At 44.1% G+C, this 21,384-nt stretch overlaps 1 protein-coding gene across 4 annotated transcripts in view; it reads right to left on the reverse strand.

Annotated features, from left to right (window-relative positions):
- Skap1 (src kinase associated phosphoprotein 1) overlaps positions 1-21,384 on the reverse strand; it is a 288,526-nt gene that overhangs the window by 244,120 nt on the left and 23,022 nt on the right. For all 4 annotated transcript variants that reach the window (XM_048450912.3, XM_048450913.3, XM_087910051.1 and 1 more), the window contains exon 2: positions 18,770-18,875. In XM_048450912.3, coding sequence (XP_048306869.2) covers positions 18,770-18,875 — 106 coding nt within the window. The remainder of the gene's footprint in view (positions 1-18,769; positions 18,876-21,384) is intronic.

The raw sequence follows: 21,384 nt of genomic DNA on the forward strand, positions 1-21,384 counted from the left end.
CCCCATTGATTTCTTTGGACAGAGCTATAGCAGTAGGCGCTAGACCCTTGCGTCAAGTCTCAATTCTCTAAATCATAAGGAGTGGGACAGACTTTGATCCAAAGACTAATGAGCACAACTAGGTTTGTGGCTGTATCAATGCAGGCCAGAGGCCCCTGGGGGTTCGACCACAATCAACCAGTCAATCTCTGGCCTTCCAGATCTGCCCTACCTTTGTGGGATTCGCTGCTATCAGAAATGTCATGAGACATTGCCAGAGCACTCTGAACACAAAAGGCAGTGTGTAAACATACACTCAGCCCCTTACCCCAGAAGGTTGGCATGTTGTCTGTCAGTGGCCATCTGGTAAAAACTTCCCCGCAACCATCCCCATGCACACGAGAGTTCTTTCTCACCTACAACCTCTGCTGTGATAGACCCCTCTCCATCCTTTCCTTTCATTGCTAAATGTCAGTTGGGGACTGGGGGATGGTTTAGTGAGTAAAATATTTGTTTTGCTGTGCAAACATGAGGATCAGAGTTCGGGCCCCAGAACCCCACATAACATCAGACGCAGTTTGCACATCTGTAATCCCAGCAGGTTCATGGGGAGATAGGAAGTGGGGACAGGAGGATTGCCAGAAGCTCATGAACCAGTTAGTTTGGTATGTACTGTGACAAACAAGGGACTGTTTTAAACATGGGGGTCTAGACCCAAGGTAGACTCAGCTTAGCCTGTTCTAGTTGCCCTCTGACCTACAAACATGTGCTGTGACACATGCATGTGCACACGTGTACACACATACACATGCGCATGCGCACGCACATGCTCTGTCAATTACTGGCCTACTTAGAAAATTTCATCTATTTATTGGTTTTTTATCTTTTTTTGTGTTTTTGAGACAGAGTCTCACTATGTAGTCCTGGCTGTCCTGGAACTCACTCTGTAGTCCAGGCTGGCCTTGAACTCACAGAGACCCACCTACCTCTGCCTCCTGAGTGCTGGGATTAAAAGCATGCACCACCACTGCCTGATTGCTAAGGAGATTTTAAACAGGTCATCCTAGTTCACAAATAAGCTATATTTCAAAAGTTCATTTCCAGGTGTTTGGACTTTGCTTCGTGAAACAAAATAATGGATGGTAGTAAGGTGCCGGGGCCAGCTTCAAAGATCTAATCAATTTTCTTAAGAGACTTGAAGCACAGTAAACAATCTTCAACCTACAAGTCAATCACATTTCAAAAGCTGACGTGTACAGTCAGCTGTTTGGAATGTATCTGCCTACAGACACAAAGGTCACCAGATGCTGTTCATTACATATGAAACGCTACATATTACAGATGCTGTGTTTTACATACCCCATTGAAGCCAACAGAAAGAGTAGCAAAGGAGATTTTTCTCATTTTTTCTGAAGACAGAACTCAGAGAAACCTTCGACATCCTTCTCTTTCCATCTCCTGCCTCTCAGTAGCCTCAACCCTGACACCAAAGACCCAGACTCAGTCCAAAGCTCTAGTAAGGCACCCTTCCCCGGCATACCCCTCCCTGCACCCTGCTTTTCCCCTTAAATCCAGCCCAAACTCTCCATGATTGGCTTCCACCTGTCTTCTTCTCCACGTTTCCCATGATGCTTTGATTCCCAGCTATGCCTCACCTCCATCCCCTCATCTAGGAAAATGTTATTACTGTGCGCCATGTGTCTCACCAAATCCCCACACCTTCACCTGGGCCAGCCTGTGATGCCAGCTCCCTGCTGACAGCTCCCTCCAGCCCTCGGGACTGAAGCGAGTTCCTTCTCTGTGTGTTTCCCGAACTACCTGTCTGTTCCCTTTCTAAAGCCTTCGCCTCAGTGTATTCTGAATTTAAGTTACCTGTGCATGCTTTTTTGTCTTTTTCATTAGACTGTAAGTCTCTTGGAACTAACTATTGAGTACCTATTACTAACTGGTATCATGTTAGACACGTTCATGCGCGTAACAATGACCCTACAAATAAGAGTCTTATAGATACATTTGGTTTCTCTTGCCCCAAAAGGCCAGTGTTGTGTTCGCCACAAAACCACTTTGTAGATAGCATATGCTCAGCAAACTTTTGTTGAGCCTATGGTTGAATAAACTGGTTTGTTTCGATGTTGACACGGCACACAAGTAATATGTGAGACTGAGCAATCTGTGCTTTTCAGAAGTGACTGAACAGTGCCAGCTCATTGTTCTTGTTATGAAGTAACTGAATCTCAACAAAGGCAGGACACGACCTGGACGAAAGTCCCAATCCCAGAATCTCGTGCTGTGCAACCCTGAACACACGAGCTACTTCTCTGAACTTCAGCTCTCTCCATCAGCCAGATGGAGGCTCTGACAGTGCCCACCTCGCGTGCCTGTTGTAGAGACTAGATAGTGAGCTAACTGGAGGGAGGTTAGAGCCAGGCCTGGTGCCTGACAGCTCGCTGTGGCTATCCCTCTTCTGGGCAGGTGTGACAGCCCTTGATGTCTTCACTCTGGATCCTTCCTTGTGCGGAGCCTCAGTGTATCTAGCTCACACTGTTTACCGCTCACAAGTGTGAGTCGACACACTTACAGCCATTGAAGTTTCTCTTTTCTTCATTCTTTTAGAATTTGGGAACATGTGTTGTAGCACATTTTTAAAAAAAAAAAGTACTGGAGAGATGGCACAGGGATTGAAAGCACAAACTTCCCTTGAACAGGACTTGAGTTTGGGTCCCAGTCTCCAGGTCAGGGAGTTCGCAGCCACCTGTAACTCCAGATCCAGGACAGCTGACATCTCTGGCCTCTGAGGGCACCTGCATTCATGTGCACACACCCACATAGAAGTACACATACATACACATAATTATAAGTACATTTTTAAAAATCTTTTTTTTTAAAACAATGAAATGTAAGACAAAATATAGGGAAATTTTACAAATCTTCAAGTGTTTCCCAGGCTCCAGTTCATATTTCTTCCTGTGCTTCTTTTTAATTAATTTTCTTAGTCTTTGATAATTACATACATATATACAATACATTCTGGTCACACTCAGCCCCTTCTTCCCCTCCAATCCCCACCAACACTTGCTACTAACAAGTTCCCTTCCCATATTACATCTCTTTTGGTTTGTGAGCCACAGCGTTTAGCCAGGGCCTCCTGAGACAGGGTGGACACGGAAACAACATGGCAGCATGAAGCTTAAATAGCTCACCAATGGCTACATCACTGTCAACTGCCGACAGTTCCTTGAGAAGGGACCCGGCCAATCGTGTTCCATAAGTGTCCCAATAGTGTCTCCATCATCCATAACTAAATGATGACGGGGCCAGTCCCATACAGGACCCATACAGGCAACCACAGCTACTGTGGACCCATGAATATAATGGCCATGTCATGCCTGTGGTGGTCTGAATAAGAAAGCCCCCACAGGCTTTTTCATATATTTGAATGCTTGGTCATCGGGGAGTGGTACCATTTGAGAGGGATTGTGTGGCCTTGTTGGAGGAGGTGTGGCCTTGTTGGAGGAGGTGTGGCCTTGTTGGAGGAGGTGTGGCCTTGTTGGAGGAGGCGTGGCCTTGTTGGAGGAGGCGTGTCACTGGAAGTGTGCTTTGGGGTTTCCTAAGTTCAAGCCAGGTCCAGTATCTCTCTCTTCCTGCTGCCTGTGGATGCAGATACAGAACTCCCAGCTCTTTCTCTAGCACCAGGTCTGCCTGATGCTGCCATTCTCACCATGATGATAATGGACTAAACCTCTGAGCTGTAAGCAGGCCCCGGATAAATGCTTTCATTTGTAAGAGTTGCTATAGTCATGGTGTCCCTTCGCAGTACCAGAACACCGACTAAGGCGAAGCCCAGAGTCAGGATTTCACAGCCTCCTCCCCATCCCCCAGCTCTCACACTTTTCTACTCTCTCTTCCTCGGTGTCCCCTAATTCTTGGAAGTGGTGCCATGGGTGCCATCGTGGGGTGGGCATTCAACAATCACTTATTCTCAGTGCCTTGATGGCCACAGGATCTGCTCATTTCAGAGAGCATGAAAAAGTTAGAAGAAAATCATTGGACGGGAATGAAAACTGAACAACACAGAATTTCCCAACTTTCTGGGTGAATTTTTATTTTAAAAGCAGACGTTAAACACCAATGATTCTCTGAGTAGCAAAACTCCACACACAGAATAAGTTAAAAGCAAACATCTGAGGCCTTCTAGGAGAGACATCTGTGCGCAGGGGTGTCCATGATGAGTCTTGCCACTGACCGGTCCAAGAACTGCTTGGAAAACAAGGTTGTTCCGTGTGACACTGGCTTCATCACCTGGCATCAAGCCCAATGTAAACAAATACCCAATACATATTGTTAAGTAAATTAACCACTTCCACCCTGTAATCCTCACCCTGCTTTTAGCTGATTCCATTTCTCTTTATGACCAACATAAAAATCAATCACGGTGACTGATGTTTTGAGAAGGAGGAAGTGAATGGTTTACTCAAACACCAGGGCTGGGAAAAGTGGCCGGACAAATACAAATGCTCTGCTAAATAGGCTCAGAGAGGACTCTAATCCCCTTCTAATGAAGAATTCATCCTGGGTTAGCTCAAAGGGATAACAGCTCAGGAACGGAAGTCGCTCTGTCAGTGACACCTCATTTCATGAGGACCTTGACAGTGAACTTCCTTTACTTAAGAAAAAAAAAAAAAAAAGGAAAAGAAAAAGAAAAAAATCCCCAACTCATCAGGAAGTATTCAAAGGACAGTATTTCAGATGGCCCAGAATTGATTTCACTTTGTGCGTGTGCTCTGAAGCATAGCATGAAACACCTCCAGATACAGCGGCTTGTTTACAGACAGTGACCCAGGCCGCGCTGCACAGCGGAAGGGCATTTCCATTCTCTCCGGCTCCTCCTGCCTCAGAACCAGCCCTTCTCCCCATCTTCCACCTGGGAACCAAATTCCTTCCAGCATTTCCTGCTCTGCCTGCTTTTAAAAATGCAAAGGACTTTAATTTTGGTAACTTGCACACTGAGAGTCAGAAAATATAAATAAATAAACAAATAAAATGTTAAACTCCACTTGCCAGAAATTACTACCATGGACAACATTTTGGTCTTTTAGTTATTGTTGTTGTTTTCAGGGATTTTCCACTGTGAGATTTAATATTTTTTCAGACCACTTTTTCACCCACAAGCTGTCATTCTGTATCAGTAACTCTCCTATAGCACGGATGATTAAATTATCGTTTTGTAAAAGTCGACTCTCTTAACAAAATGGAGGAACAAAACCAACCAGCTACAAATTTGAGACCAGCTGATCTACATACGAGACCCTGCCTTAAAAAGAAAGAGAGAAAAGAAAGAAGGAAGAAAGGGAGGAAAGAAGGGAGGAAGGGAGAGAGGGATGCCACAATACTTGAATCATTTTGTGGAGGTTAATGGTTAGCCAGTGGCAGAGGGGATACAAAGAGGAACACGCATTAAGGATGAACGTCAGTAGGCCTTGTTGATAGACCGGAGAGAAGTTAGGAATGACTCCCAGGACTCTGAGAGTCCAACCCCGGGGTGGTAACGGAGGAGAGTCAGGGTGAGTAGAATACAGAACAAGAATGCCAGTCTTGGACACACAGCAGTTTGGAGTCTTCCAGCAGCAAAAGCAGGGAACCTGACCGACAGGCATTTAGACATGTAAATAGGGGGTAACGTTTCCTACAAAACAGAAAGTCTAGAGGCTGATTCCAGAGCTAGTGCCGAACCCAGCTCTTCCTGCCTTTCCAGCGAAATGCCAAGAGCCGCGCCTACAGACTGCTGCTGCTGCTGCTGGTCAGCGCTGCCCTCTCTCAAGGCAGGACTTTCCCGAGAGAGACTAGCAGGGGTCTTCGCCCTGCATGTCTGTGACCCAAACTATATTTCACAGAAACCCTAGAACAACCAAAGCAAAATGGTTGACGTTGTGACTCATCCCTGGGCTAGAGGATGGAGGGTGACTGCTGGGTGGGGACCAGCAGGCGCTCCCACAGCTTTGGAAAGCCTGAGGTTTCACGAAACACCGTTATGAGCCATCCGATATGCTGCTGGGTACCTCGGAGACAAAACCGCCGCTGAGCTATAGAGCTGGTGCCCAGGGAAGGAACAAGCCTCTGGGGTGGTAAAAGAAGCTCAAGCAAGAGCCTACAGAAAGCGCACAGACACAATGAAAGAAAGGGAGGATCAGCAGTGGGAGCAGGTTTTTAAATTTTTTTTCCTTTTCTCCTTTTAATTTCTATATATGTATACTTGTATGTATGCCTGTATGCCAGAAGAGGGCACTGGATCCCATGATAGATGGTTATGAGCCACCATGTGATTGCTGGGAATTGATCTCAGGTCCTCTGAAAGAAAAGCCAGTGCTCTTAACTGCTGAGTCACCTCTCCAGCCCAGTCTTTGAATTTCTGAGAAGAGGAAAGGAATCCAAGCCATCTGATACTTGGAAGACCAAAGATGAACACCAGAGTATCACCTGGATGTGGTGACCAGTGTCACTGGACCAACAGGAGAGCGGCTTTTCTGGAGCAGAAGATGCATTAAAGGGTAATAAATAACTCAGGATAGACCAGGAAAGAGGAAAGCAGAAGTTGGTGGTCTAGACTTGAAGACGTCTGCCTCTTCAGGACAAGAGATAAGACAGTAGCTAGGGAGGGGATGGCTCTTTAAGATAAAGCACGTTCTTAGCCTGAGGAGCACATTTTCATAATGTTCAGAAGATGTGATGAGGAGGGGACGATCTAACTTTAGGTAAAAGAGGGGGACAGTGGCAGGAACAGAGGAACCATGCCACAATCTATCAATATGGAAGGGTATGGGGCATGGTGGTGCACTTTGATCTCAGCACTTGGGGAGCAAAGGCAGGAGGATCTGTGAGTTTAAGGCCAGCCTGGTCTACATGACGAGTTCCAGGTCATTCAGAGCCAAGCAGTAAGACCCTGTCTCAAAAACAAACAAACAAATAAACAAAAAGATTTCAGTTTTCAAATAGTATGAGAAAGGATTCTGGATGCAAGAGATAATAGTAGGGCAAAGGATTGCAAAGCCACCAGGACAGACCTCAAAGGGAAAGATATTGAACGGTGAGGGAGTGGCAGCCAGGAGCTTGAAGAATGCCAAAAGCACTTCTGGAAAACAAACTCATTCTTTTTAAGAGGACTGAGAGCCATATGTCACACAGACGCAGATGGAGAAAGAGGTTCGGGATCCAGTGGGGTCTGGTTGCAATAGGACATGGGTTCTAGAGGATGCAGGGGACAATTCAGAAGGTAACCATTGGGGAATAGCAGAGGTGGCAGCGACCAGGAAGTATAGAGCTGAACAGGGGAGGCAGCCAGGGGTAGAGAGGAAGGGAGTGACGGTGGGTGTGTTCCCGTGGGACTCCAATACATAGACAGGAATCTTGAAGCTTTTCATCATAGATTCACTTAGACTGTTAGATAAAAGTCATCAAATGTAGATTCCACCCAGGAACTCTGCTGGCCTGGAGCCTGAGACTCTGCATTGCTAGGTTTCCAGCAGAACTAACGAGCTAAATGTGAGCAAAGACTATTCCTTGCTTTATCTTTTCTATTTGCACTGTTTGGACACTCTCTCATCCTTTTCTTTCTAAGCTTCCTATGCACCTATGCATTTCCTAACTTTAATATATCAGGTATATGAGTAAGTGTGTGTGTGTGTGTGTGTGTGTGTGTGTGTGTGCGCGCGCGCGCGTGCGTGCTTGTAAAGAGCACAGAGTGAGAGGCACGGAAGGGAAACAAGAATGCGTTAGAAGTTTCTTCCAAGCGACTGTTAGCTAGCTGCACACACTTCACCAACTTGTCAGACAGCCATCTCGTGTGATTAAGCGCATCTGTGGAACCTCTAGTGTTTCAAACAGGGCACCTAAGTATTCAGTAAGAGAATAAGAGGCTGGGAACAGCAATTAATTCTGGTTATACCATATGGCCATACAGAGCACTGGTTGGAACCTGAAAACTTAATTTCACAAGAGTCACACTTATTCTGAATTTTAATCATTTTTTGGATCAGCAAACATATGCCTGCCAACCTGCTTCATTTACACAAAATTCTGAAACATAATCGCACTGCGTGCTCCGAAATGATTGGTTTTTCCCAGATGGACTTGAGAGCTTGCTCCTACCACGTTCTTGTAACAAAGCAGAAGTTGGTGGTGTCTGCTTAATCTCCTTGTTAAATAAAATCTGCTAACAACTTTTTTTTCAATTTTAAAAATATTTTTATTTTATTTTATGCGTATGGGTATTTCGCTTACATGTATGTCTGTGCACCATTCGCATGCCTGGTGCCTGCAGAGACCAGAAGAGGGCATCAGATCTCCTGGAACTGGAGTTGCGGACAGTTTGCGAGCTGCCGTGTGGTACTAGGAGCTGAACCCAGGCCCTCTGCAAGAGCAGCCAGTGCTCTTTGTTTTTTCCAATTTATTTTTTGATTTTGACACACCCCAACCACAGTTTCCCTTCCCAGCACCCCCTGCCTTTCCTCTCCCCGAGATCCAGCAGTCAGTGCTTTTAACCACTGAACCATCTCTCCTGTTCCCCCAAAAGTTCTTTTAATGAAAAACACCACCTCCATCCCTCCTATTTTCCCCAGTATCTCACTGCTCCGTGAATCCAATACTCCCTGGTCCCGGATCCTCCGTCCTCCGTGCCGAGGCACACATACCACCCATTAGCTGCACTTCGCTTCACCAGAATAAAGACATTACCGGTTTTCAGCGCAGGCTCCATTCCCTGTCCTCTTAGAACCAGGATACTTTCATCTCCTGTATATCTAATAACTTCAAGATAAGGACAGAGAAAGAATCAGGTTTTGTTCTGTGAACTCTCGTCGCTGGTGCTTGAGAGACTGTCCTAATAGCCCCCGAACATGTTTTAGTGATAACATTTACTGCACTTGGGGCCAAAATGATTTTCTGCCGCTTTCAATTCTAGTTCAATAAAAGAATAAGGGCTTTGTTTCTGACCTCTGTCATTTTTAATACCATAAAATGATTTAAAAAATGTAAAATTGACTTCCTTTTCCTACTGGACTCCCAATCTCATATTAGCTTTCCTTTTATCAAATTTATGAGAAAAGTCAGAAATTGCCTTTCCTTTAAAAAAAATCAAAATTTCAAGATCTCCTGGGCAGAATGTTAAAAATTGAATCTCAGCTCCAATAATTGCTGGCCTAGAAGTTTTAAAGAAGCGTGAAAGTTAACCACTTCCTGTTACTCACATCGGTGACAACAAACTAGAGGGCTATCCCTGAGCTCAAGAGCAACCCAGAATAATTAGGCTACTCCTAGAACGCCATCGCTCTTAAAAACCTCAAATATGTGTTATTACATTTCAAATTAAGGAAATCTGTGATTGCTCAAGACCACGGTGGATAAAGTCAATGGTTTTTAAATTGCTAAGTCAAACCAACTGCAAATTTTTATAATAGTCTGTTATAGAAACTTTCAAATGTGCATAAAAGTTGAAATAAGCCCCATATCTAGCCACAACCTAGACTCCTGATTCATGGCTTGTTATGTTTGCTTGGTTTCATAGTGTCCACCCATCCGTATCAAACTGGCATAAGCCTGGGTATATTCCATCCACAAATGCTCTGTATGCCGATAATTAACTAGACTACAGCAATTATCAATAATTCTTTTGAACCAATAATTTTTTGAAGGATGCCATTTCATTTTTAATGATTTAGCTGAATAAATTAACCAATTAGACATCCTGAATTCTACATCTTAATCTTTTATTAATTCCGCTACTTTGAGTAATGTCTTGGGCATCCATTCTCTCATCAACAAAAACACAAAGCACTTGGTAGATAAGTCCCAATTCACAAAATGTAAAAATGGGCCTTGTGGTTAGGGCAGGATTCACAAATGAGTCATCCGTTAATTAGAGAAATAGCTAATTGGAGGGCATGCAAGCAAAAATGGTTTTTTGGGGTAAAATATAGCGAAAACCTTCACAAGGCTCACAAAGTCAAGGGGGAGCTTGAGTTTGAGAGTTTAATTATTAATCTTATGCTGGCCACAGAGTCTTTCCAGTAAAGCTATTGGAAACTGGGTCGACTAGGTCACTCCAAGTGCAGATTCCATATCACACATAGAACGACATCATATTGGAGTTTGCAAGCCCATAGTTCCACTGGCTTGCCAATTCCCTATTAACCACCAGATTGCACCAATTGCAGACAAGGGTAGTTGTTCCTGCCTAGGCTGTTCTCTTAAACTGATTTTTTTTCCCCCTTCAGAAGTTTGGCCTTGAAAGGGGTACCCTTTGAAGTCCAGAAAATCAAAGCTATTGCAAGACAGTGCTGAGCATTTGAAAGACATATGAAGAACCAACACCAGGCCTTGGGCGACAGGCCGAGATCTTCACAAATGGGTCAGCAGTTGGTCTGTAAAACATCCTCATTGCCAAGGAGGTGGTGACATCTTGTGTAAATCAAAAAACTGAATCCCTGAGATAGCTCATTTCCATTCTAAATGCACGGGGTTAAATATGGATGTGAGCGTGCAGAGGCTCCTGTGGGATTGATTTTTCCCGTCTTCTCTGAACCCTTTGCTGAGTGTGATAAGGACCAGGGTTCATTATCAGCCTTGCTAGCGCTGCACTCCGGGAGACAAGATGAGGCTACACAGTGGGGGAACGGATCCACAAAGAAGAAATGATTCGCGTAATGCTATGACAAAACCCCACGTTAAGCTCGACTCATTTTCAACAGACTCTTGAAACCAAATGAAATCCCAAGAAATGAAGTTCCTGAATCTTTTTTTTTTTCAAACTGAAAACAACAAAAACACAGTGACATCATAAAGGAAATCAAACAGAGACTTCAAGGTTTGGTTAGCAATGCTTGCTTTGCTTTTAAACACACCATCAGCAATCATTTCTCCGACAATCACACTTGCATTTTGATGGCATTTGTTTTCATAAAAAAAAAAATCCGACAGGCAATCTAGAAAGGAAGCTAAGATCATCATTAGAGCCTTCAAGAGATTCGGTCAAGGTTATAGAAATAACATTAGAACAAAGAGCCCGGCTCCTGTCAGCTGACCTGAGCTCTCCGTAGCTTCCTCCCTCTGCTCCAGTTTCACTGCAGGGTGGGTCTGTACCAGAAATAAGGGAAGCATGCAAATGAGAGAAAACCACAACCAGGAAGGCTCCAACCCACAAGGTTCCTGGAAACCCACAACCAGATGAGCAGTAGAGAAGCATTTCCCCCCACTGGCCTTTGATAAGCAGAAAAACACAGCCGAGCTCTGGGACAAAAGACTAGCTGGGGACCTAATGAGACTTAAATCAAGGGCAAAGCAAACGGTCGTGAAATGAAGACAGTGCTTTCACACAAATGATCTTTTCACACAATGTACGGATTAAGCATCTCCACTTACAGACAATAGGAAAGCTCCATGCATTAAGAATTTGACACTGAGGATTTTCCGAGACAAAGACAAATCCACGCCGAGCAGATAATAGGAATGTGCCTGAGTGATAATGAAGACTCCGATTCTAAGAGGAGGGAAGCAAATCTTGGGGACCTAACTCATTAGCTAAAAGGCACTGTTCAGCTTATTGAAGATATTCTAATGGCTTAGCCTACCTGACGGGAACAAGCATCGCCTGCCTGCTGTCTGCAGCACATTGCAAAATCCTTTCCCTTTTCCTCCCATCCTCTCCCATCCCCTCTCCTCCACCTTTCTCTTTTTGAGATAGGATTTCATGATGTAAACCGGGTTCGAGCTATCTTCCTGCTTCAGCTTCCTGAGAGAAGCTGAGATTCCAAGGCATACATGGCTGTATCCTAGCCCTCAATGGCCTGGGAATCACTAGGTAGCCCAGGTTGACCTTGAACTGTGGCTGTCTTCCTGCCTCTGTCTCCCCAGGACTTGGAGTACAGGCATGCTCCCACCCAGCCAGCACCTTTTTATTCTTTTCTTTTTTATTTCATAAATTTACACATGGATTTACTTTGATCGTATTCCCCCAACGCTACCACCATAAATCTTTAATGCACTCTCAATGAACCCCTGTTTTTCTTCTCCCCTTCATACTTTTACATCCTTTTCCCCCCCTCTTTTTTTTCTTGTTTGATTTGGTTGGGTTAGGTTTGGTTTTTCAAGGCAGGGTTTCTCTGTAAGTGCCCTGGCTGTCCTGGAACTCACTCTGTAGACCAGATTGGCCTCACAGAGATCTGCCTGCCTCTTCCTCCCAAGTACTATGCTGGGATTAAAGCATGCACCACCTCAACCAGTCCCTTTTTATTCTTGGATAGAACACATTTTTCTGTCTAAGGAGCTCAGCTGAGGAAAACTAGAAGTACATTTTCTTGAACTTCAACCTAAAATCTTAAAGATACAAAATTAAAAGATTGTAAGTAAAATTTTATTACTGAGTATTTATTCAGAGCCACTAAGGGCTCTGTTCGTTATTACCTCTAAAAGTTTTGTCTAAAAAAAATTTCTGTCTTTCCAGTTGAAAGTTTAAAAAGAAAGGCTTTGATCTGGGGATGTGATAGCTCAGTCTGTAAGAGTGCTGACCTAACATGCAGGAAATGGGTTCAAGTATCAAAACCAAATCAAACCAGATATTGTGGCCTATGCCTGTAATTCTAGCACATGGGAGGTAGATGCAGAAGGATCAGATGTTCAAGGTCGTCCTCAAATACATAGCAACTTTAAGGTCAGTCTAGGCTACATGTGACCCTGTCTCAAAATCATTATCATCATCATATGGGCAAGCCCAACAGCACATATACTAAAATTAGAATAAAATTCACGAAGGGCACCAACCTTAAAGGAGAAGAAGGAAGGAAGGAAGGAAGGAAGGAAGGAAGGAAGGAAGGAAGGAAGGAGGGAAAAAAGGAAAGAAGGAAGGCAGGAACGAAGGAAGATGTTTTCTTTAAAAAGCAAGACTGGTTATTTGAGATTGATTGCTGGGAGTCACATGATAGAAGGAGAGAATCTACTCCACAAAGTGTCCTCTGACCACCACATGCACACCATGGCACAACGGGACACTTCCAGGCACACATGCACACACACAAACATACTCGTGTGCGTGCTCACACACACATACACACATGCACACAAATACACACACAAACACACACATACATAAATTATTTAATAAAAAAGAAATAGATTTCTTTATCTACACTGTTATACTCTTGTTACTTAGCGGGAAAAATATGAAGATATTATTATATCTCTGAATCACTCATATGAAATATGTATTCCATGAGATGCCCAAAGGGGACAGTTTCTACTTGCAGATACCATCGCAGGAGCCCTATGGAAAAGAGAAGAAACGGGCGATTTAATCTTGGAACTGGTCCCAAATACCTCCCACAAATGAAGGAATAAATAAAATAAACATTATTATGAAGTTCAAGGGAGGTTCATACTCATCGAGGTTTCTCTGAAAGGACAAAGCTTTCCATGCAGGAACACGGGCCTCGGGTCACCCTCCTTCGCGGTAAGCCAAGAAACTAACGGGAAGCATCAGCCTCACCTGTGGGGCATTTCAGACTGGGGGATCAATAACCCCTCAGTCCCCCAGAAGGAGAGCCCCCCAAAATCTCAGCACCACTGTGCCGTCTCCACACGCACTCACTCAGTGACGAGCGCTAACACAGACACTTGACACACAACTAGCCTGAAGTTGCCGTAGGTTTTTCCTTTTGTGCGTCTATCTGTGGTGTCAGTGACAAAACCCAGAGCCTCACGAAAGCTCGGCCAGGACCTATTACTAAGCTGTATTCCCGGCCCCCCCCCCCCCGCCCACCTTCCTTCCTTTCTTTCAAATTTTCTTAGAACATATTTATTTATATGTTTACTTTGTGCAAGCGTCTATCACGTGCCATGTCGAGGCCACAGGACAGCATTTGAGTCACTACTTTTCCTCCCACTATATAGGTTCCCAGGGAGTGAACTCAGGTTGTCTGGCTTGGGGCAAAGCACCTTCACCCACGACGTTGTCCCAGCCGGTCATTGCTTCTTCCCTCCTAAGTAGAAGGGAAGAAGAGGGATGGAAAAATGAAGACATTCTTTTTTACTTCTAGCGGTGGATGTGTTTGTTTTGGGTTTTACTTGTCTATGTATTATTTTTTATTTAGAGAGTCTCACTCTGGAGCCCCAGCTGGCCTCGTTCATGGCAAGTCTGTGCTGGGCCTCGGAGTGCTGGAACTACTATTGCAGGCCACCGCACCCAGCTAACCAACAGAGGCACTGGTCCAGGGAACGCTGTGGCTCCCGTGCCTTTCAGAGACGTCTACACTTGACAGATCATTCAAGCGTCTTGCACCTGTGTTTTTCTGTACTCGCGCTCAAACTCCAGGATGAAGAGCAGAATTAGGGACTGCAAGAGGTGGCTCAGTGGTTAAGAGCACTGGCTGTTCTTCCAGAGGACCCAGGTTCAATTCCCAGCATCCACATGATAGCTCACAACTATCTGTAATTCCAGTTCCAGAGGATCTGATGCCATCTTCTGGTCTACAGATACACATGCAGGCAACACACACACACACACACACACACACACACACACACACACACACACACACGAGAGAGAGACAGAGAGACAGAGAGACAGAAAGAGATTAAGGGTAGAGAGATACAAGCAAATCTTTAAACTTGTAAATACACAAATATCCAAATAACATATTAGACATTAGTGTTCTTGATTAAAACAAGACAAAAGAAAACAAAACAAAAAACCCTTCATTTGAATGTGTTTTGCTTGGGGAATTTGTAAGCTCAACAATCAACGTAAGAAAATTAAATCTATGCCCTTAATGGTAACGATATTTATAGTGCCCTACTTTAAAGCTGCGCTGGTTCTCAAGAGTTTTACCAGACTAACTTGTGTTTATTTTTAAGACAACAAAGATATCAGAGTCGTAGATATTGTCATATTTAATCTGATTTTCAAACTAAACTCATGTTAAGCAAAAAACAAAACCTAAGATTCTCAAAGAAAATCAGAATTCTTTTTATGGGATTTTCTTGAGAATAGTGTATCCTGTTTCATGCAGAGCCAATGGCTAGCCACCCACAAGGAAACCTGTTACAGATAGGTTTTCTGTCTATATTCTAAATGTCCTGGGGTTTGTGGAGTTTGGGCCATAAACCTGTTACACAAAGTTATTTCTTTATTTTTTTTTCCATTTAAACATCTTGTAAACCCACCTGTCTCCTGTTGGAACTCCTCTGGTATTATTAAGTTTCACAAAAGGAAATAATACACCGTGTTTGTTTCCATTGGCTCTAGCCTTGACTTCCAACAGTGAGCATGTGGGCTAGGAGTCCCCAGAAGGGCCCGAGAGAGGATTAATATGTATCGCAGTGATAAAAATCTTCTGCTCCTTCATCCCTACCCTCACTCGGTGTGTTAGTGCTGGCAGATGGCCTCCGCTGGATCAAACACAGAAGAAAAGCCCTACTGTTTCTCCAAATGCGTAGGTACGTCATCGAGCTTCTGAGCGTAGATCATGCCTGTTTCATCCCAGGTGTCTCACATCTGGAACTAATCCTGGGGTGACCACCACTATAAAGCGGGGAGGAGTCTTTGCCGACTTTCCTCCCAGTCTTGCTGCAAAACACTCAATAAGAGCCTGGCCTTGGAATGTGAAAGCTGTTAGTCTTTCGGAGGCGAGGAGGCAGTCTGAGGAGCGGCAACGAAAGCCATAGCTCAGGACATCAATGTCATGACCGGGCTTCGTTTCCCCGGGATCGTAGAAACGTCTGTCCATATTTGCTTAGTCATAGGTGGAGAATGCTAGAATGCTATCCTTCCTTGGGCTCTTTCAGGCACAGTAAATGTAGCTGTAGATACAGAAATCTTATCCCATTGTTGGCTGTAAGAGCTATGATAGCAATACTGGCGTACTGATGAGTCAGCCAAGGACGCTGCCGACTCAACACAATTATCATTTTCTGTGGCCAGTCATCCTGGACCACACAAAGGTGGAAAAATGGCCCATCCCACAGGTAGCCATAGAGTTCAACACTCCGATTCAAGCAACTCCACCACCATGGCAAATGCCACTGATTTCTGAGCCAGGAATAAAAAACCGGAGCCAAGGCCCCAGTGTTGACCAAGTCTCACCCGAAGGAACAGTTTTTGCTTCCCTTCACCAGTCTTGCTCCCCTGCAGTGGAATACTGAAGAGTTAAAAGAACCTAAGCTAGGGGCTGGAGAGATGGCTCAGAGGTTAAGAGCACTGGCTGCTTTTCCAAAGGTCCTGAGTTCAATTCCCAGCAACCACGTGGTGGCTCACAACCATCTATGAGACCTGGTCACTCTTCTGGCCTGCAGACGTACAGAACATTGTATACATAATAAATAAATTAATTAAAAAAAACCTAAGCTACAAAACAATAGAGCAGGAATACATGTGAATCACACAAACTATAACACATACATACATACACACATACACACCAATCTGCCAAACTCCTGAAGCATTGCTGCTGTACTGTGGCTAAAGATGACACATTTTTTGAAAATGGCCTCCAGCAATTCTTCTGCTGCCCCAGGATTTCTCGTGTATAATTAACTCTCAGATTTGATGATTTTTAAATTTTTTTTTCACATCTCACTTTTGTGGGGGAGGGGGTAGATGCAGCTGCCATGCCACATGAGTAAATGTGACTGGCAGTTTTGCAGATTTTCAGTATTTTGAAAGCAACTGGTATCAACACACATAAATGACTAACACTGGTCAGCCACAAGTGGGTCAGACGAAGTGACGTGGCTGAAGAAGATTCCGGAAAGCAAGGGTTCCATTAGCGACACTGTGATTGAAGAGGTGGGGAGAAGGCGGCCTCCAACAGCGGGTGAGAGGAGAGCTTCCTTTCTCCAGTTTCTTGTGTGGTATCTAATCTCCGGGTTCTCATTTCCTCAGTCATCGGATAATTATGAAACTCTAAATAAAGTGTCATCTTTCCAGCAACAAATCAATGAGCAGAAAAGCCCTCATCAACTTACAGATGTTCCCTAAAGCGCCTGCGGATCATTTGCAAGTTGTGTAACCCACAGACCATATGGGCTGCTCTTCAGAAGCCTTTCTTCCACAAGGGCTGAGGCTGTGTGTGTGTGCACGCGCGCCTGTGTGTGGTGTGTGTGTGTGTTTCAAAAGAAGATTAAAGAGTAACGTGAGGGGGGCTGAAGAGGTGGCCCATAGATCGAGAGCACCGGCTGTCCTTCTGGGAGACCCAGGTTTGGTGCCCAGCATTCACATAACAGCTCATGACTGTCTGTAACTCCCAGTTTCAGGGAACCCAGTGCCTTCTGACTGCTGTGGGCACCAGGCAAGCATGTGGTCCACAGACACACAGGCAAATCTGCACATGCAGAAAATACTTTCTTTTAAAAGGAAGTAATACGATATTGACAGTAGGATGACCACAAACTGTCTGTCCACTGCCCATTTAATGTTGAAGTTTAGACCTGTCCTAATGTTGTGACGTAAATACGAAAATATATGTATATTTGTCTATACAAATCAACAACATTATATTTGCATTCCATATCACATATTTTACAACAACATAACAGCTACAGTCCCTATTATATTCAGGGCTTCCCTCTCTCTGTAATAGAATTTAAATTCCACTTTTATTCTTTATACAATCCTTATGATAATACAAAGGCGAACTCATGAAAATAAAGAAAATCTATGGATCATTAACTAAGCCTCCATGTGCATAACTAAGCCTAAACTTATCTACTAATGAAGTAATGCTATGGAGGAGTTTAATTTCAACACTTCGCAGCCTACCAAAAATTAGATAGCCCCACTTCAAAAAAAAAAAAAAAGTACCCATCTTCAGCATTCTGCCTCTTTCAATTATTCAGGGCAACCCAGGCTGATAATTACACAGTCCCCAGTTGCTGAGTAAAAGTGATGCTTAATTAGCCAGCAGGAAAGGTCGATTAAGATCCAGCAGGGCACCTCGTGAGGGTCTCTCACACTCCTGCAGGGAATAGATTCTGACTGTGCCCTTCCCAAGGATGGAAGTTTCCACCGGTGTTGAAAGTCGAAGCTATGCAAATCAGATCCCAACCCTAACCCTGCGCTCTCAGAATGTTCAGCTCCCAGGTTCGGAATCACAGCATCACCCAGGTAGCAGAGGACAGAGGAGGCACCATCCCGCCGCCTTTAGCTGCTGCCTTCCGAGAAAAGTCAGCCAGGAAATGGACTGTAAAGGAAATTTTGATTTCTTCCTCCCCTAAGGAAGTCTATGTTTCCAGCATCTATTAGCTGCCCACACTCTAAGATGAGCAAATGGGATCAGAGCTTCTTATTTTAATGAGCACTTGTTCCAACCCAGTCTGGAACTAATACACATCAGTGCGATCAAAAAATCGACTAACCAGGCCCGATTGGAACTTTTCTGTTGCAGAGGGGATGTGAAAGTAAAGTCGGCCCCCAAACCACGAGAAGTCTCTTCTCTGCCACTCTCTCTTTAGTGATCTGAACAAGCAGAAATGTCCCGATTTCACCACTAGGCTTCTGCCGCTGTCAGACACAAAGGTGTTTGTTCCATAAATGCTAACATAAAATACAAAGCCAAAATCAGCCTGACTATTTTACGACAACCACCAAAACGTGTTTGTGCTGGTAAACTTCAATATGCTCAGCTACCTCCAAATCGATTTGTAAATCTCTGCCAAGTACAAAAACCTGTGGCAGGTGCACGCTACTGTTAACTTATCCTGTGGCGAAGGAGATTTTTCCTGAAGAAGCTGACCGAGGCGGGCTGGTACAAACCTGGATCTGATTTGCTGGAAGCCCCGGAGGATGTGGTCTCTCTGGTCCTGCGCACCGGCACTGAGGTTCTCGTTCCGCAAGCCCTCTGCCAGGAAGTCTTCGGCATCTAAAGGGAAAGAACAGGTGATCAGAGGAAGAGGGGGGAGGGGGGAGGAAAGAGAAGCTGAGCGATTAGGAAATGAATGCTGCTCCCTGAGTAAGCCTTGATGGCTGAACAATGTGAGCACTAACAGACCAAAGGCGTCATCTACTTAATAGCGGCCCAGATGCTAAATTCCTATTAGGTGTAGTTCGCCATCATAAAGAACAACCAAGATTCTGTACGTCTCCGTCAATGACACGTGCTAACAATCCAAGACCTTGCTGGGGATCTCGAAAGCTGCTGCATACATTAACCACAGGAGATAACTGGTTTTTGAAACCATTTTTTAAAAGTGATGCTTACATACTTGATGGCCACTGATGGCAGAGGATGGATTGTCAATTTCACAAACATGTAAATATTATAAATAAGTCACAGAAGGTCACAGACCAATAAGAGTCGAAGAGAAGTCCCGGTAATTGCAGATGAAATAAAAAATAGAGCTGAACTGCGAATCAAGAACAAGAAAAAAGGGCAGGCGTTCGGAGGAGACACATTAATTAGCAGATACATCATCAATGAAAATGACAGTGTGGCCAAGTGAAGGAGCCCACACGGAAAAGAAAAATGCAGCCGAGAGAGGGAAATTGCAATTAATGTGAATGCACATTATAAAATAAGAACATGATGGAAATGCACACTACAAAACAAATCTTGTTATGGTGAAGGAGGAAATCTGAAGGTACACAAATTTTCAGAGACAAAATACATCGATAGCAATTACAATTGCCAGAAATACGAGCTACACACTTTACTCCCCATCACATGTTTATCATCCCTAAAAAGCATATAAATAATAGAGTTAAATCCGATGCCTCCAAAAAATAATTGTAGCCACAATATGAAACTGTATCACATACACCACTAGACTAATTTGATGTACTTATGCAGTTGGATTATGTAAGTACATCTGTGCATTTGTTTTACACTCAGCTACTCAATAACAGCAAACAGAAAAGTCTTATAACCATCACCAGGACTTCTGATGAGATACAAAGCCCCGGAGATTGAAATCCTCATAAAGAATCACCATGAGCATCTAAGCCCTGGATCACATCGACTGTAGATGTCATTTAATGGGTTCCTCCAGGGGGCTTTGAATGCTAAAGAACAAGAAAATGAGAAGTTGAATTAACAGACAAAAACAAAACAAAATACCAAAATGGAGGCATCTGAGACTCCATTTTAATGCAATACGTCATATTAATAGAAGGACAAAAACACACAATCATCTCAAGAGCAACAGAAAAATCATTTGACAAAATCCAGTGGTGTCTCATTATAAACACACTCAACTAACTATGTAAGGACAGAAACTTCCTCCGGCCAAGAAACAGCTTCTCCATAAACCCAGCTACTAGGGGCTGGAGGTATAGTTCCCCAGCCTGGCCCGCTAAGCATGTGTGAGACCCAAGACCACAGCTAACCTTGTACTTTATTGTGAGAGACTGGACGCTTCCCTCCCAGTTCTAAAGATCACAAACAACAATGGGGGCTGTCACCACTTATCGTCAGCATCGTCTTAGCGATACTAGCCAGGGCAATTAGACAAGAAAATGAAGTTTAAACATCCAGATTGGGAAGAAATGGAGTAAAACCATCTCCATTTGCCTCTGGTGTGATCTTCTATGCCAAAAACCCTGAGGTTCGCTGAAAATCCATTAGAATCAACACATTTATAAGGCATAAAGCCAGTGTAGAAGAATGAGCTGTGTTTTGACATTGACTTTTGGAATGTTCCTTTTTCTGTGCTTGGGATCAAACCCAGGGGTTTGCCTGTGCCAGGCAAGTTCTCTATCCTTGAGCCCCAGCACTAGTGACAATTGTATCAGTCACGAACAATCCAAAATAAAGTTAAGAAACTCTGAAGACATAATTTTAAATAATTTCTTAAGAATAAGCGTGCCCCCAAAAAGATTAAGTTTGCCAGGTTTGCCAAGACCAGAGAGATAGTTCAGTAGGTAAAATGCTTGTCACACAAGCAGGAGGACCTGAGTTTGATCCCCAGAGCCAGTGTGAAAAAGCTGAGTGTGATGTCCTGGACTTGTATGTGCAGTGCTGGGGAGGTGAAAACAAGACGCTCCCTGGGACTTGCTGGCCGCCAGGCTATCCAAATCGGTGCTCTCCAGAGCACCGAGACCTTGTTGGGGTGTGGTGGGGTGGCACAATTTTAAGAGACAAAGAAATATTTTTAAACCTTTTTACTCTCTTTAATCATGTGCTGTGTATGTGCACATGCGTACACGTGCCCAGAGTGTCAGCTCTCCCTGGACCTGGAGGCACGGGTCCTTACGAGCCACTCACTGCCGCTGTGGGAACTTCATTCAGTCTTTTGAAAGAGCAGTGTGTGTTCTTAAACACAGCGATAACTCCAATTCTGTAATGAGATACTTTACAAAGTGGGTTTCGAGTACTTCTGATTTTTTTCATTTGTGCTTACCCTTTTAAAATGCTATTTTCAAAAATGGGTTCT

Source organism: Myodes glareolus, chromosome 9 (assembly GCF_982192425.1).
Source record: "Myodes glareolus chromosome 9, mMyoGla1.1, whole genome shotgun sequence".
NCBI classification, from domain to species: domain Eukaryota; kingdom Metazoa; phylum Chordata; class Mammalia; order Rodentia; family Cricetidae; genus Myodes; species Myodes glareolus.